Source organism: Euprymna scolopes, chromosome 8 (assembly GCF_053919585.1).
Source record: "Euprymna scolopes isolate OS-2025 chromosome 8, ASM5391958v1, whole genome shotgun sequence".
Taxonomy (NCBI): Eukaryota; Metazoa; Mollusca; class Cephalopoda; order Sepiida; family Sepiolidae; genus Euprymna; species Euprymna scolopes.
This window is the reverse complement of record NC_136489.1, coordinates 22675867-22691928: the sequence shown is the minus strand read 5'-3', so window position 1 is coordinate 22691928 and position 16062 is coordinate 22675867. Positions and strand designations below refer to the sequence as shown.

The 16062-nt window shown below is 33.7% G+C and overlaps 1 protein-coding gene across 1 annotated transcript in view; it reads right to left on the bottom strand.

The window, feature by feature from the left end:
• Nucleotides 1-14232, bottom strand: part of LOC145283509 (conopressin/conophysin-like) — a 280923-nt gene extending 266691 nt beyond the window's left edge. Inside the window, exon 1 of the mRNA XM_080132344.1 lies at nucleotides 13577-14232. Coding sequence (XP_079988470.1) covers nucleotides 13577-13744 — 168 coding nt within the window. The 5' untranslated portion in view covers nucleotides 13745-14232. The remainder of the gene's footprint in view (nucleotides 1-13576) is intronic.
• Between the last annotated feature and the right edge of the window lie 1830 nt (nucleotides 14233-16062).

Sequence of the window (16062 nt, the reverse complement as noted above, 5' to 3'; positions counted from 1 at the left end):
TTTAGAACATTAATGTAACACAAATAAAACAGGAACACAATAGTTAATATTTAGTAGCATAGCCCTTCTGTAATTTGACAGTTTGCAATATTTTGGGAATTCCTTGAATAATTCTGCAACAATATTCCGGTGAAATGGCATCCCATTTCTCTTTAATTTTTGTCCTAAGTTTACCAAATTTGAACTTTTATCATTGCGTAGCACTTACTTGATGTAATGCCATACGTTTTCGATAGGATTGAGGTCTGGGGATTGTGCAGGTCAATCCAAACACGGAATATCATGCTCTTCAAGGAACTTCTTGACATTGCCAGCTGTGTAAATGGGAGCATTATCCTGCATGAAAATGGAATTATAATCCAAATTCTGACCAAAGTAAAGTAGAAAATGGTCAGCCAACATATTAATGTACTTGGTCGAATTAATTCGATCTTGCAAACGAACTATAGGCCCTGGATCATTGGCACTAATAACGCTCAACACCAAAACTAAACCTCCACCACTTCCTCATCCTTCCATTTGATGGACTTATTGCCTACCATCATTGTCTAACCTAATTAACTTGCTTTCGTGGCTGAAAATTACTTTCGACCAATATCAAGAGTCATGGTCTTCATTGCATCTGACGAAGTAAAGACGGCGTCTTCTGTTTTTGCAGAAATCATTGGCTTGCGTCTTTGCAAACAGCCTCGTAAATTAAATTCCTTCAATCTGTTCTTAACTGTAGAAAGAGAGCAATTTTTAACAAGATTGTTCTTGGATTTGGGAAACTGTTTCAAATCTGTTTCTGAGGCTACGGATCTAGATAGCATTGATTTCCCATGTAAGACGACCACATTTAGGGCATCAAGAACACTGCTGGTGTTTTTGGTGCTTTTGCATAGTCATTCCTACCATCTTCTCATCACATTTCAATCTGCGGCCGATATCTCGAGTGAATAAACCAGAAAGGTGGAGATTAATGAGCGCCTGACGATCACTAAGAGAAAGTTGAGGCATGTGGACTAAATGTTACGTTGTATAACCTGGAACAACAACAATTATGTTTTGTTGCCAGAAAGGTGGATATTTAAAGCTGTTTTATGCTCATTTGTTTCTTCAGAGTTTCGTTCTGCCTTCTCAATTTTAAGTTATTTTTTAAATTGATGTGAACACTAAGTTACTTCAAAAAGTTAAAAGTCAAATATGAACACGAAAAATTATAGGAGAATAAAGGGCGAATCAAATGAGGTATACGTTTTATAAACAGTTACCTTCGATTTAGCTTAAGTTATTGGTTTTTGAAAAAATGACAAGTGCGGACGTTCTTTTTTGGGACACTTTAGTTTACATTGCACTGTAGAGAATCTACTGTTGATATTATAAAATCTTCTGTAAATAATGGTTGCACTTTACGTTTAAAATGCCAAAAGACAAGCCCTTGTACCCTCTCGATGAAAATACCTCCGACCAACCCGACAAGCAGCGAAGTTCCATCTCTACACAGTTGAGATCTCTAGATGTAAGAAAGCCTTTTACTCTAATAGTTTCTTCCCCAGAACTGCAGGACTTTGGAATTGTCTACCGGTTTCCTGCTTCCCCAACTGTACTGACATGTTCAGGCGTAATGTGAACATACATCTTGCTGCTAAACTCCCTACATAGTATACCTGCAATGTAGGTCCCTGTTACTAGCTCCCTACATCAAAGTGGCAACCTGCCTTGTTTGGGGTGAAATGTAATGTTTTCTTTTTTTCTTTGTTTCTGTTTATAATATATATATATATATATATATATATATATATATATATATATATATATATATAAAGGTGTGTGTGTGTGTGTGTGTGTGTGTGTGTGTGTGTGTGGTCACAAATAGGCTCCTATATGGTTGACTATTTTACAAAACTGATTACATATAATGATAGAAGATGTATCGAGGATCATGAATGGGTATGTTTGATCTGCCAAAACGGTGGTTCATAAAAATTGTGGGGTCTGCATTCGCGCCTGGTCCCCAAAGTATGGAAATAAAAAATGAAAAAAAAACAACGTTTACAAGGGTTTTTGATATAGATGTACATAAGAATACTTTGATAAGTATGTTTCAACTTAAATAGAGATGGTATAATTAAATTGTGGGGTCTGCGTTCGCGCCTGTACTCCATGGAAATATGGCGCAAACTTTAACAAAGACTTTTCATATCTATTTCCGTAAGTATACTTTGATAATTATGTTTCAGTTTGAAGAAATATGGCATAATAAAATTAGTGGGTGTTCGTTCGCGCCTGACCTCCATAGAATGTAAATATATCACAAGTTTAACAAAGTTTTTTTTAAAAGAGGTGAGGGCCCACAATAACACCTTAACTTTAATCTTAATTCACGTTTACTTTTATTTTTTTTTTGAGTTGAATCATATTGTGTCGAATAAATTCACCTCATAAATTCACGTTCTTATTAAAGTGAAAGCAAAAAAAAACGGATCTTTAGACAATTCTCGACACAAATTTTGTATAACTCTGTTTTGTTCTTCTCCACTTGCACGTGGCACTCTTTCAAAAATAGATAAATAGATAAATAATAAAAAAAATAAGAACGTTACTTGTTATTGTGTCAAAATAAAGAAAAAATCCTGCTCACATGATTACGTGTTTTTTAAAACATTTACATAACCTTTTTATTTTTATTTATATATCTGTTTAAACTTTTTTGTCAGTGTACTAGAACGAATTCAGTTGATTACAACCCTTTCTGCGTGTTTTTACATTACAATAGTACAACCCTGAATCCGACGGCGCAATACTAAATCGTTCAATACTGTAAAACTAAAACGAAGCTGTTCTGCTTGAAAAGGGCGCCATTTTCTTATTCATATTTATATGGATTCTCTGCTTTAAAAAACTAAAGTAATTACGTGTTTACTTTTTTAATATCCCATTTTGCTGTTTCGGATTATTTTACTAAAGTAAGTAAAGCTTCATTATTTTTCAAAACTGTTTTTGTTTCTTTGTTTTTCGATATTTCGTCGATATTATTTAGTAAGAGTGTTAAGCAGAAAAGACAACAAACGACTACCCAAAAAAATAAATATACAATAAATAAATGTTACCATAGTCAATAAACGTTCAGTCCATGCTTTTTTAAATAGTTTTTAATGCTCTTTACTTGAAATAATTTCAGCGAACCGAAATTAAAACGAAATTTGAGGTGATAACTACTTAAATGAATTTTTATATAAACTACACATGCCATAATTGAATATTCCTCAAGCACAAAATAACGGAAAACATTATAATATGTTTATAAATATTCCTTACGTTGACGGAACTCTCTTCAATTGTTAACACAGAATGCTCAGGTGCCCCTCCTTCAAATTGAAAACGGAGCTCTCCATTTACAAGTCGCTGCCATTTTGATTTTTTTTTAAACCGGTTCGTGACTTAAAAACTTTTTTTTTTTTTACAAACTACTTAAAAATACAAACCAATGAAATTTTCTACCATAAAAGTAACTTTTATTGACTATGGTAACATTTATTTCTTCTATAGTTATATATATATATATATATATATATATATATATATATATATATATATATATATATATATATATATATATATATATATATATATATATAACATTTTCTCTTTGTAAGACACATCATTTTGTTGGTCACTCTTGGCTACGAATGGAAACAAAGTTGATATAAAAAAATATATTTTCGCGAAAATTATCTTTACTTTCATCATATTTTGCTTAGGGTAAAATTTTTGAGTATCAAAACCTATCTCTTTAAAACCCCCTCCTTTTCATAACCCATCATACTTTCATCAATCACAGTCCATTTTCTGTAGGCTGTTTTTGAACCCAGTCAACGACGTGTACTTCTGCTAGTATATATATATATATATATATATATATATATATATATATATATATATATATATAAACCTATTATTCCAATATATATATATATATATATATATATATATATATATACACCGATTCACACCAGATCACCGAAGTTAAGCAACGTTGAGCCTGCCCAGTACCAGATGGGTGACTATTTGGGAAGACGAGACGCTGTATGAAAATTACCAGGTTGAGAATCTGATGCGGTCTATCCTTCTCTCGAGGGTAGATGCGGCTCTCTTAAGCCGTGGTAGGCACCCCTTCTAATGATGATGTATCGATAAAAAAATACCCTTGATAGCCCTGGCGAAGCATCAATATTCAGCTACCGACAAGATTTGGCTTACACTAAAAACTCGTGTAGTGAGTTCAATCTCGGCTACGATCGCGCTGACTGGATTGATGCATGGGAGATTCGAACCCGGCCACAACCATCTCTGACACCATTTGCAGAAACAAACCACGACCAACGTTAACTGCGAGAACTACAGTTGAAATTTACACTTATATAAAACGTAAATGTCATAGACGACTAGTGATCTTATGATTAAACATCATGATCTGTGCATATGAGCTTAAGTGACCGACTTATTACAACTTAGAAGTGCTCAACAATTAGAACCGAGTTGGTAAATAGGCTGACATAATTATAACTATAATTATTTTAATTCCTACAGACACTAGTGTTTCATCCTTTTGGAAATCACAAGTGCAGGTAGTTAAGGTGTATATATATATATATATATATATATATATATATATATATATATATTATAAGCTCTATTTCCTTTTCGGTTTTATTGAGCTTTTACATCTAGTTGAGTTTATTTTAATTGTAAATATTAAAGAGTTAATATTTACAATATATTTTAAGTTTACCATTTTGATTACCTTGGTAAACTTATTGTAATTTTTATTTTTAATCCTGGCTTGAGGTAGTTGCCTGTCTAGCCGCACTGATGAGCTGTGAAACAGCGAAACAGTACTGTATGTGGATGACTATAATGCTCCTCACCTTGAGTTGAGCATATTGAGAAGTGAAACACGAATTACCATTAACATATAAGCGACGCTCTTTGTGTAAACAAATCGAGCGGAGGTATTTCGGACGATGTCAAAACATCGTTAAACTCATGACTCACGCAGCAGCCGCCAATAGCGTAATGGTTAGGAGCCTTGACTGCCGTATAAACGGTCGGGTTTCAATCCTGGCTTGAGGTAGTTGCCTGTCTAGCCGCACTGATGAGCTGTGAAAAAGCGAAACAGTACTGTGTGTGGATGACTATATATATATAGTTGTTTGGCTGTGGAATTTATTATATACAATCTCTCACATTCTGAAAATCACACACACATATATATATATATATATATATATATATATATATATATATATATATGTGTGTGTGTGTGTGTGTGTGTGTGCGTGTGTTATTTTAAGATATACGCGTTTCTCTTTTATTTATTTTCTACATTGTTTTCTTACATATTTTCTTTCTGTTTTTCTCTTTTTCTTATTCTTTCTATTTTCTCCATACTTTTATTCTATTTTTAATTAGCACCGAACACTATATAAAGGAAATAGAGTGTTTTCATAGTTTTTATATTTAAACTCTTCCTTAAGATCGATTAGAAAATATGTTAACAATATTTCATTCGACGATTTCAACACCGTTGATCGCTTGAGAGTCAGGGGAATACTATATTTCTACGAGGTTTGCCTTCGACAACGTTGTGAAATTGTAACATTAAATATTAAAAGAAAACACACACTTTATCTATCTATCTATCTATCTATCTATCTATTTATTTATCTATCTCCCTCTATCTCTTTCTCTCTCTCTCTCTCTCTCTCTCTCTCTCTCTATATATATATATATATATATATATATATATATATATATATGTATATATATACATACATATATATATATATATGTGTGGGGAGTGTACTAGCAGGGAGATCCGACGTTGCCCGGGATTGAATGAATGTTAACAAATATCTACACTTCCAATATTTTATTGCCTTCGAAATCGAAAAAAATCGATGATTTGTTAATCAAATCGATTGATTGGCTGCTTTATTCGGGAACCCATCGCGATAAACGAGAAGGAAGCTTTACATGCCTATCCGCAGTGACTCAGTCAACAATTCACTGTAGTCTAAATTGCACTGTAGAGAACTTACTGTTGAGTTTATAAAAAATTGTCATATAATGACTTGAATGAAAGTTTAAAATACAAACGACAAGTATTAGGATTCAATTGTACTATAAACAGAAACATTCATGCACCTTTTGACTTATCAAAGAACCTGCTGTTGATTTTATATGGCGGTTTGTTCTGCTTTTGCGGTGATAAAACTTCTCAAATCCACTTGTGATTTTTTACTGTATGAGTATATAACTTTGGTCAAAATTGGACTGTTCCCTTTTTTTAATTAGGTTTTTTCAATTATCGACTTTTGATACTTGTCGTAGGCACTCCGATACAAAACGTATATAAGAACTCTTCCAGACACAAGATGTACATTTCGTGAAATTTAAAATCATTTAGGTGGACAAAGAGAACGAAGCCTCTCCCCCAGCAATCACACAGAGAAAGTACTTTGATAATGGCGAAAAATTAAAACCTTGAAACGTAGTGGACTATGTGACATTTGCCCTTTAGATCGTACATTACTGTTTCAAGAAGGGGGAGATCACTTTCTTATATTAATTTAATGTCAAATGAGCAACCCTTTATGGCCACCCTGGCAATGAAGTGAATGTTCATTGTTCGTTAAATTAATCTAGAAAAATGATCTCTCACTTTATAATTGCTTTATATCTTGAAAACTACTCGTTTCCTGGGATTTTTACTGTTATTTTCGTTTTCAGCACCCTTGAAAACCTACTATTAAGTGGTAATTTTAAAGGATTTTTCGTGGATGGAAAGATATTACTACCAATACTTTAATCATAGTAATTTGTTTTCCTAGGTTTGCACGTAAATTGCAAAATATCTGAAATTTCCCCAAAACTACTGGCCTTGATGGAGGGAAGACAAAAACTTTTGAAAATAGGTTACGGTCTTCAGTGTCTAAAAAATCTTTATACACTGTGAAATTTAATTTTTGTATGAAAACCAAGGAGGGGAGATATAACATATAAGAAATATTTGGAATCAAGTCTCCCCTTGCTGTTATTTCATATCATTTGAAATCATAGCAGCAAGTTTTTGCTTCTCTTCCGTCAAGGCCAGAGGTTTTGGGTATATATATATATATATATATATATATATATATATATATATATATATAACTATTTCATTTAATCATATAAATTATTATAGAAAGATATAATTTTATGCGTGAATTCTCAGTATTTACTTCAACAGTGATCGATTCATACGTAGAGCTAGGTCGTAAGTGATGAAAATATATATGTCAGGTCATGCTATATGTTACTGGTACCATGTAATCCAGTACTGCCTACCTCATGGTCGGGTCACCGGCGACTAAACTGGTTCCAAACTTGTTTGGTGAGGAGGGTGGCTAGTCTCCCTGAAGGACTAAAAACAAGACCTTCTAGGTCAACGGCCAACTAGCACAGTGTGTGTTTGTGTGTATCTATGTGTGTGTTGGGGTGGAGATGGCTCCCGTAAGCTGTGGTGAAGGCAACCTTTCTAGGAGAAGCAAATCTCTGATTTCAAAAACCATAAAGCGGGAGACCAGTACCCGCATTAAGCTGGTCTGCAGTTTAACTTGTTGCTGACTATCTTGCTCTTGCTTGTTGCTGGATCTCAACATTTTGAACCGAGATAGAGAGACTTAGCTGTCGTACAAAACTAAGACTCTGTAACATCATCTGTATATAGATACTCCCTCAGGCATTTGTCTATTAAAATAGTCATGTGGCGATGGAAGTCATTTTTGGGCTCATGGACTTTAAGTGTCTGAGGGAGTGGCACTCATCTGACAATACGTTGCAATCATCATATATATATATATATATATATATATATATATATATATATATATATATATATATATATATATATATACGCGCGTTTGGTAGAATAATGTTATCCTACACACTACGCAATTGTGCACGATGTAGAAACTATACATAAATAGAACTGAGCTACTGAAATGCATGCAATAATCCAACAAAGAAACAAAAACAATAAATAATTAATGAAATTCGTTTTTCAGGGGAATACGCCAATTAGCTAACCGTTCTGATGTTTCTTGCATATCTTCGACTGAGTATATTATGAGGTTTGTTTTAATAATTTTTAATAGAAAAAGTAGGCTTTAAATATCAATGTCATAGTGGAAAAACCTCAACTTTATGGATATATATATATATATATATATATATATATATATATATATATATATATATATATATATATATATATATATATTGCTGACTGTCAACACGATGGTTCTAGGTTCAATCCTCGGCTTGGGAGAGGTGCTAGTCTAGCGGCACTGATGAGTTGTGATACAACGAAACAGAATTGTATGTCGATGACTACAAATATTTTAAGCCCCCCCCTCTTTGGGTAGAGCACTATCGTAAATAATCTCACCCGCTACTTAATTGGCTGAAAAATGCGACGCTCATTGTTTGTTTATAAACAAGTGGTTAGAGCACTGTAAAAGTGGTGGAAAAATGTTTGTTTAAACAGAAATTTGGCGAGATAATTTACGGGCGCCGCTCCCGTGGGTTGATCGGTAGAAATGTTGACTGTCAACACGATGGTTCTAGTTCAATCCACGGCTTAGGAGAGATGCTAGTCTTGCGGCACTGATGAGTTGTGATACAACGAAACAGGACTGTATGTCGATGACTACAAATATAAATATACATATATTTATATATATATATAAATATATATATTTATACACATATATAAATATATATACATATATATAAATATATATACATATATATATATACATATATATATATATATATATATATATATATATATATATATATATATATATATATATATATATATATATATTAACAGGGAGACCCAGCGTTGCGTTGCTCGGTATTGAATAATGATTACCGAATGTCTTACCCATTGTCATTGAAATAGCATGCCTTCTCACAATAAGTTAGTCCATAATACATTATAGTCTACGTTACTCTCTAGAGAACCTACTATTAATAAATCATTTATGTATATATAACACCTTGAATTAATGCTTAAAATGCAAAAGTCAAGTGTCGTGTTTCAATTATGCTCTTAAAGAAAACATTCATTTCGAACGCGCACCTGTGATATCAAAGAACCTACTGTTGATTTTATATGTTTGAATTTACTGCTTGTGCGGTAATAATGGTTTGAATTTAAGTTTAAAATGAAAAAGTCAAGTGTCATGGTACAATTGCATTTTAAACAGAAACATTCATTTTGCATTCGTCCTTGTCATATCAAAGAAACTACTGTTAATTTTATGTGTCGTGCTTTTCGGCTTGTGTGCTAAAAAAACTTCTGAAATGCACTTGTTATGTTAGGCTGTGTAAGGTGTTAACTTTGATCAAAATCGTATCTTCCTTCTTTTATAACATTATTTCGATTATCGATAACGATACTCATCGAAGACATTCCGATACAAAACCTATTTAAGACCACTGCCAGGCAAATAAAATATCTTAGTGTGAATTTTTATAAAAATTGGCCCAGCCGTTTTCGAGTCCATACTAAACAATCTCGCATACAGACAACAGGCATTCCCCGATCGTAAAATACATATATAGTAATGATTTAAAAGGTAAAAAAAGAGACTCGTGCGCCACCACCTAGAATTGAAACCAAACTGTTTAGCTTACAATTTACTTTTTCCTTTGACGTTAATGCCTGAGCTATGAAGACATGTAAAGGGGCAGAAAAGTGGTGTAAAACTTTTGTTCGAGGAATTAATTTTACCGGTATTCTTCTTGTTGTTTATAAATATAAGAGTTTAAACATATCAAAAGTGTTTATGTTATTTTAATCTAAATATTTATAAAACGTTCAGTCGATTTTATTGTGTTTTGTGATTGAATTAAATTTCTTAAAACAAGAAAATCAAGTGAAAAAAAAAATTAAATGCAAAGAGTGAAAACATAAAAATAATTTTCTTTTAATTCTTGGACAACACCGAATAGACACAATAAGAATTATATATAATGTCTATTATTTGGAGTATTCGAACTACTGTGCGCATCTTGAGTGCTATTTTCTCCAAACGTTTCGGACGATATAACCAGCGACCTTCTTTTGCGGTATCTTGTCGGGTATCTTTTTATCGAACTTGAGAATCTACACGGAATTTAATGCATGAGGTAGCATGTCCTCGTTTCTTCAGCCACGGCTTGGTTGAAGTCTTACCTAATTCGCAACTGTATTCTTAGTATTACCCGCACTGAGAATTGAACCTTCAACCTCCGGAAGAGTGTCACTTAGAACTGAGTTTATCTGTTATACAACGGATACTTGTAAACTTATGGAAATATTGCACAAGCTACGCATGAAAGAAGGTCGGATGTTACAGCAACCGAATCGTTGTGAGAAGAAGTCTCAAAGTGAGAGCAGTAGTTCGAATAATTCAAATAATACAAAATAAGAATCCTTATCTCAAAAATCCAGAAAAAAATACAGATCATTTGTTGGATAAATGCTGAAAGTTTGATCAAAACTGAGTAATTGTTTTAGATGAATGACCTGTACCTTATATAAATTGAAGAAAAGTCACCCAAAGAAAAGGAGAGATGATATTTATAGTCATCAACTAATATTATTGAATATGGAGTCTCTATCTTCCAACATGATGTATAACAGATCAATTCTGTTATTGATTTAATGATCACACGATAATATGATAATTAAGTTTAACTTTCAAAATCTAATTACAAATTCATTGAATAAAAAACGCCACCCATACGGTAGTATTAGGTACTAGCAGGACATGTGGAAATTCCACAAAATGAGAAACATATTACATCAATACATATGTTTTGATAAAGCTGATATTTGGGGGGGGGGATAAAACAAACAAAAAAAAGAAAGTTTTTGGGACATGAAAAACATGCAGCAAATATTAGTTTATAAACATTTCTATGAAAATGGTGTCCCTAACTGGCCGCCATTAAATAAAATAAGTTCTAATAAATATTCGGAAAGTAATAATGTGCTACATAGTTCAATAAAAATCATAAAATCACACTGTAAGAGACAATCTGTAATTTACTCTTTCAGTCCAACACCTCTTGGTAGACAATGTTCTTTTCCCTCTTTTCTTTTTTTACATAGGCATCACCACTTATCAAGACCAAGAGGCCAATCGAGGATAAGAGTTAAAGAGTATACAGTAGAAATTGGACAATATAGTAATCGTTAGTAAATGGAAATTCGGTAAATTTGTTTACAAGTGGACGGCTAATCAAGAATTTGTTTACGTTAGACTTGAAGACAACCATATTGTAGTCAGCTGGAAAGCTGGAAAACGGAAGACAATTCCACAGGCGTGCCGTTCTAAGAAAAAAGCTTTGTTCATGGAATCTACGTTTAGGTTTAGGCACAGATAAACAGTAGGGGGAATTATTGATAGTGTTTTAAGCTAAACGAGTGCTTCTTGTGAAAGTTTGGTGAGGGGGGACCATAGACTGAAGCTCAGTCGAACACTTTCCATGAAAATAACCATACAGCAGAGACAAACTCGCAACATCTCTTCTGTGAGATAGAGGTTGCAGGGAAGAGAAAAGGGCATCTCCTACGAGGCTACGAAGTCTATTTTGATCTCTATCAATGCAGGATAAGTCTTTTCTAGCAGCTCCTGCCCAGATGTGGCAACAGTATTCCATCCTTGGATGTACCTGGCTCTTATATAGATAGAGAATTGCATCAGCAGTAGGATATCTACTGGATCGATAGATGGATGCCACCATTTTTCCAGCAGCCTTGGCAACAGATTTGATGTACGTTCCATTTAAGATCAGGAGTAAAGGTCAAGCCCGGAAGCTTGTCAAAACTTGAGGCCTCCTGAAGACGAGAGCCATTCATTTCAATTGATGCCAGATGTGGATCAGAACGTTGATAATGTTAAGAGAGAAGCTTGGTTTTAGATGCATTAAAAGTAACAAGCCACCTCTTTCCCCATTGTACCACTTGCTCAAGATCAGAGGAGAGAGAATCGGAGAGAACTTGGTCGTTTACTGTCTTAGATGTGCTTCCATAAATGGTAGTGCCATCAGCATAAATGTCTACAAATAATGTAAGGATGTGATTTGGAAGATCATTAATGTAGATCAGGAAAAGAGTTGGGCCCAGCATTAATACTGTGAGCTTCTGATTTTTGCCCCTCAACTACTACTCTTATGAACCTATCAGAAAGAAATGATTTAATAATTGAGAAGACATTTCCAGCTATACCATAGCTAGAGATCTTGTGAAGGTGTATGTTTCCTTTTTAAGTAACGTTTCGTTGACTTTTTCTTCAGTGAAGAATCGCTACAAGTCGAAATTACCACGAATTCCTTTCTCACACTATCGCAACACTGATTATATTTAATTATTATAAAGAGATTTGAAACCTGGGCTACACCGAAGGGAGATAACTATTATATTCTATTTAATTTTGCCAGATTGGCATTTTCCAGCCAAATTTTGAGATTTTGGCCTTTGTAAAGGAGTTTGGTCTTCAAAAATGTATTTAGCCTTTTTAAAAGTGTACGTACGGACTAACTAAGTAATAGACACGCAGAACATTATATAGATAACTATAAAAGTTAGATATAACCCAAACATTTGACCATTTTCTAAAACAATTTTTATGCCAAAACATTTTTATATATATTCCAATATTAAAAATTATATATTTAAAAAATAAGTTTCATGAAAATCGCTTCAGACAAGGCATGAAGCTACTTGATATAAGGAGCTAAAAAATTAATACCAATTCTTGCTCAGAAGCTAACCTCGAACAAGTATTAGATGGATAGACTCCTACCCCAGAAAACTGCAATTCTTACCCATTTGTCAGAAACCTCGCTCATGGCACGTACAAAGCGACAAACTAATGGAAACGAAACGTTAAAAAGCTGCCGAAAGTAACTAATGGTCCGCATTCTACTCCTCCAAAATATTTTCTTACAAGAAATTAATTAAGAGATAAGACAATTAAAATATGCAATTGGTGAAAAAAAAAAGAATACAAGTCAAAAAATCCGCCGGGCAACGCCGGGTGGGTACAGCAAACAAAATATATAATTTACTGAATAAATTCTAAATGTCTAATTAGTATTGGATAATTGTCTATTTTATGTTGTTAGATTAGAATAGTCTATCAGTAAAATGAAGTAATCGACTATAGTCAAGGACAACCCGAAAGTTCCATGTTAAGTACATACTGCACGAAAGTGTCAGGGGAGGGCATCACTCATGATTATATCACGTATTCCCTCGATTTATAAGTGCGGGGAGTTTAACAAGGGAACGTAAAGCATTATTTTTTAGTCTTTGGTATGACTAAATCTAGGATTGAACCCTGGTCTCCCGAACCATAAGCAAGCATTATTAAAGAAAGGGACTGTTATTACTACGTTAATAATATTTTAGAATAAGGGTCGTAATGCCTGAGGATCTACGTACATGGCGTATAAGAGAGTGTAAAATAATAATAAAAAACAATGTATTTACCTGTGAAGATGCGCCGCCATCTTTCATGGGGAGTGATCGTTTTCCACCTGGTGGGCAATTTCGGAAGAAGCAGGCATCTGTGGTGCAGATGAGAAAAATATAAATGTTTAGCAGGACGCAGGCAACTTGGCACTTTGTGGACGAAGAAAGTAATCGGCTCGAACCCATTTCTGTTTGGTTTGTGTAGGTTTACTTTGATTAAAATAAAAACCAGTCTTTTAGCTTTGTATTATTTTGGGGGCAAATGTTTCGACGTATAACAGTTTATAAAACAGCATGAAGTATATGTTTTTTTTTTTATCTTCTGACACGACAAAATAAAAAAAATAGAAAAACCTATCAACGTTCCCTGAAAAGTAACTAATATAATTTTTTCTTGAATGGAAATGTTTTTTTTTTTTTTTGTTATTTTTATGACGTATTTATGTGTTGTCTAGGTTCTTATTTATTTTTCCTTTTTTCGTGTGTCTGTGTGTGTGGAGGCCTGTCGTATGCTTTTGTGTATATTAGGTGTGTATATTATTTGTCTTAAACCTCGCGACACCGTCACACTAAATGCAAGAGTCTGTGTAATCCTGTCTCTTTATATATTTACTAGGGTCGCCTGTCACATGTGTCTAGCGAACCACCGCGCGAAACCTATTTCGATATCGCTTGTTCTAAAGTTATCGAGAGTGGGATGTCTTTATGGATTGGCGCGTGTATGTGTGTATGTATGTATATGTGTGTGTCACTGGAAACGAAACGAAAAAGAAAAGATAAATAATGGAGAGGTTAATTGACGGAATCAGACAAGAGAAAGGAGGAGGAGAAACAGAAGAAGGAGAGGGAGGAGAGACGGTGCGAGATAGCTTGGCGAAATAGGTGGAGCATCAAAGACGGTGATGAATTGGATATTCAATATGGCGGCTAATCCATTATCTTTTGCGCCTTATACAAGAGGAAGAAAAGTAACTTAAGGAAAAGAAGGAATTGGCAAACAGGAAAGTTCAAGGAAAATGAGAATAATTTTTATCTTGTAGAAGTAAAACAAGAAAAAGAAAACACAGAATAAAGGATCTCGGGAAACAGAAGGAAATAAAAGCGAAAAATAATGGCGTTTATAAAAATCAGTAGGAGTAGAAGATAGAAGCAAAGGAAGAAAAGAAAAAAGAAAAAGAAGCGGATTACGAGGAAAAGAAAGAAAAGGACGGAAAAGAAATAGATGAAGAAGAAGAACAAGAACAACAACAATAACGACAACAACAACAACAGCAACAACAACAAAAAACAACAATAACAACAAAAAAGGAAAAAAACAGGAAAAAGAAAAAGACGGAAAAGAAATAGATGAAGAATAAGAAGAAAAAGAACAACAACAACAACAACAGCAGCAACAACTAAAAACAACAATAACAAAAAAAACAAGAAAAAGAAAAAGACGCAGAATATGACTACGACAACGAAAGACGAAGAAAAAATTGTAGAGAGGAAGAGAAGAAGAAAAAGAAGAGGAAGGAAAAGAAGGGGAAAAATGAAAAGTTAAAGAATGAAAGGAGGAAGGAGAGCAAAAGAACAAGAAAAGGGGGAAGAAGAATAGAAACATAAAGAACAAGGAAAAGAAAAAAAGGAAAAGAAAAAAAGGAAAGGAACGAAAAACAAAAACAGAAAGGAAGCAACAGAACGAAAGTGGGAAAAAAGAAGAAATACAAGAAAGTGGAGGCAAGAAAAATACCAAGAAAAGGAGGAAGAAGGACAAAAATACCAGGAAAAGGAGGAAGAAGGACTATAGAAATCCACATGACCGATACTTATTCCTTCGTTACCGTTCGTAAGTAAACAAACACATTGTTTATGACTGGCCGTCAGTCAATTGCTTCAAAATGTATAAATAAACAGAAAAAAGAAAAAGATTTATTTTAACATTGTAAAAAATACACACTCCTGATCGGATCCTTACTACGAATATTTACTTGTTTTATATAATTACTAGTGGAGGTATCTGGCCTTGTCCGAGAATTTAAATCTGAATGAAATTATGAAAACCATTTAATGTAAGGAGCTAAAAATACTACTTCAAAATTAAACAATACTTAACGACATGTGTTAGATTGATATAGTCCGACACAGAAAACAGCAATTCTTTCCCTGTGTCAGGAACATCATTTATTGAATATCAGGACAAAATAAGTCAAACGAAAGTTAATAGGCTGCAGAAAGTTAACCCAATGTCAACTTTCTATTCTCTTACTAACTAGCATGGACACCCGACGTTTCCTGGGTGAACATGAAGTTCCGTTTGGACACACCTACTATACTAAGAATATTGAGCACTTTTTCATTATTATATGCCAACTCCATTGTGGGCAACATCAATACCCCCCCCCACAACAATTTTAAAAATAAAAGATACGGATAAAAACACGAAAATGTAATCGCCCCTAAAAAGAAGAAATACGTGACAAGCTTCACACCAGATATTTTGGCACAAGGGATACGAAGTTAAG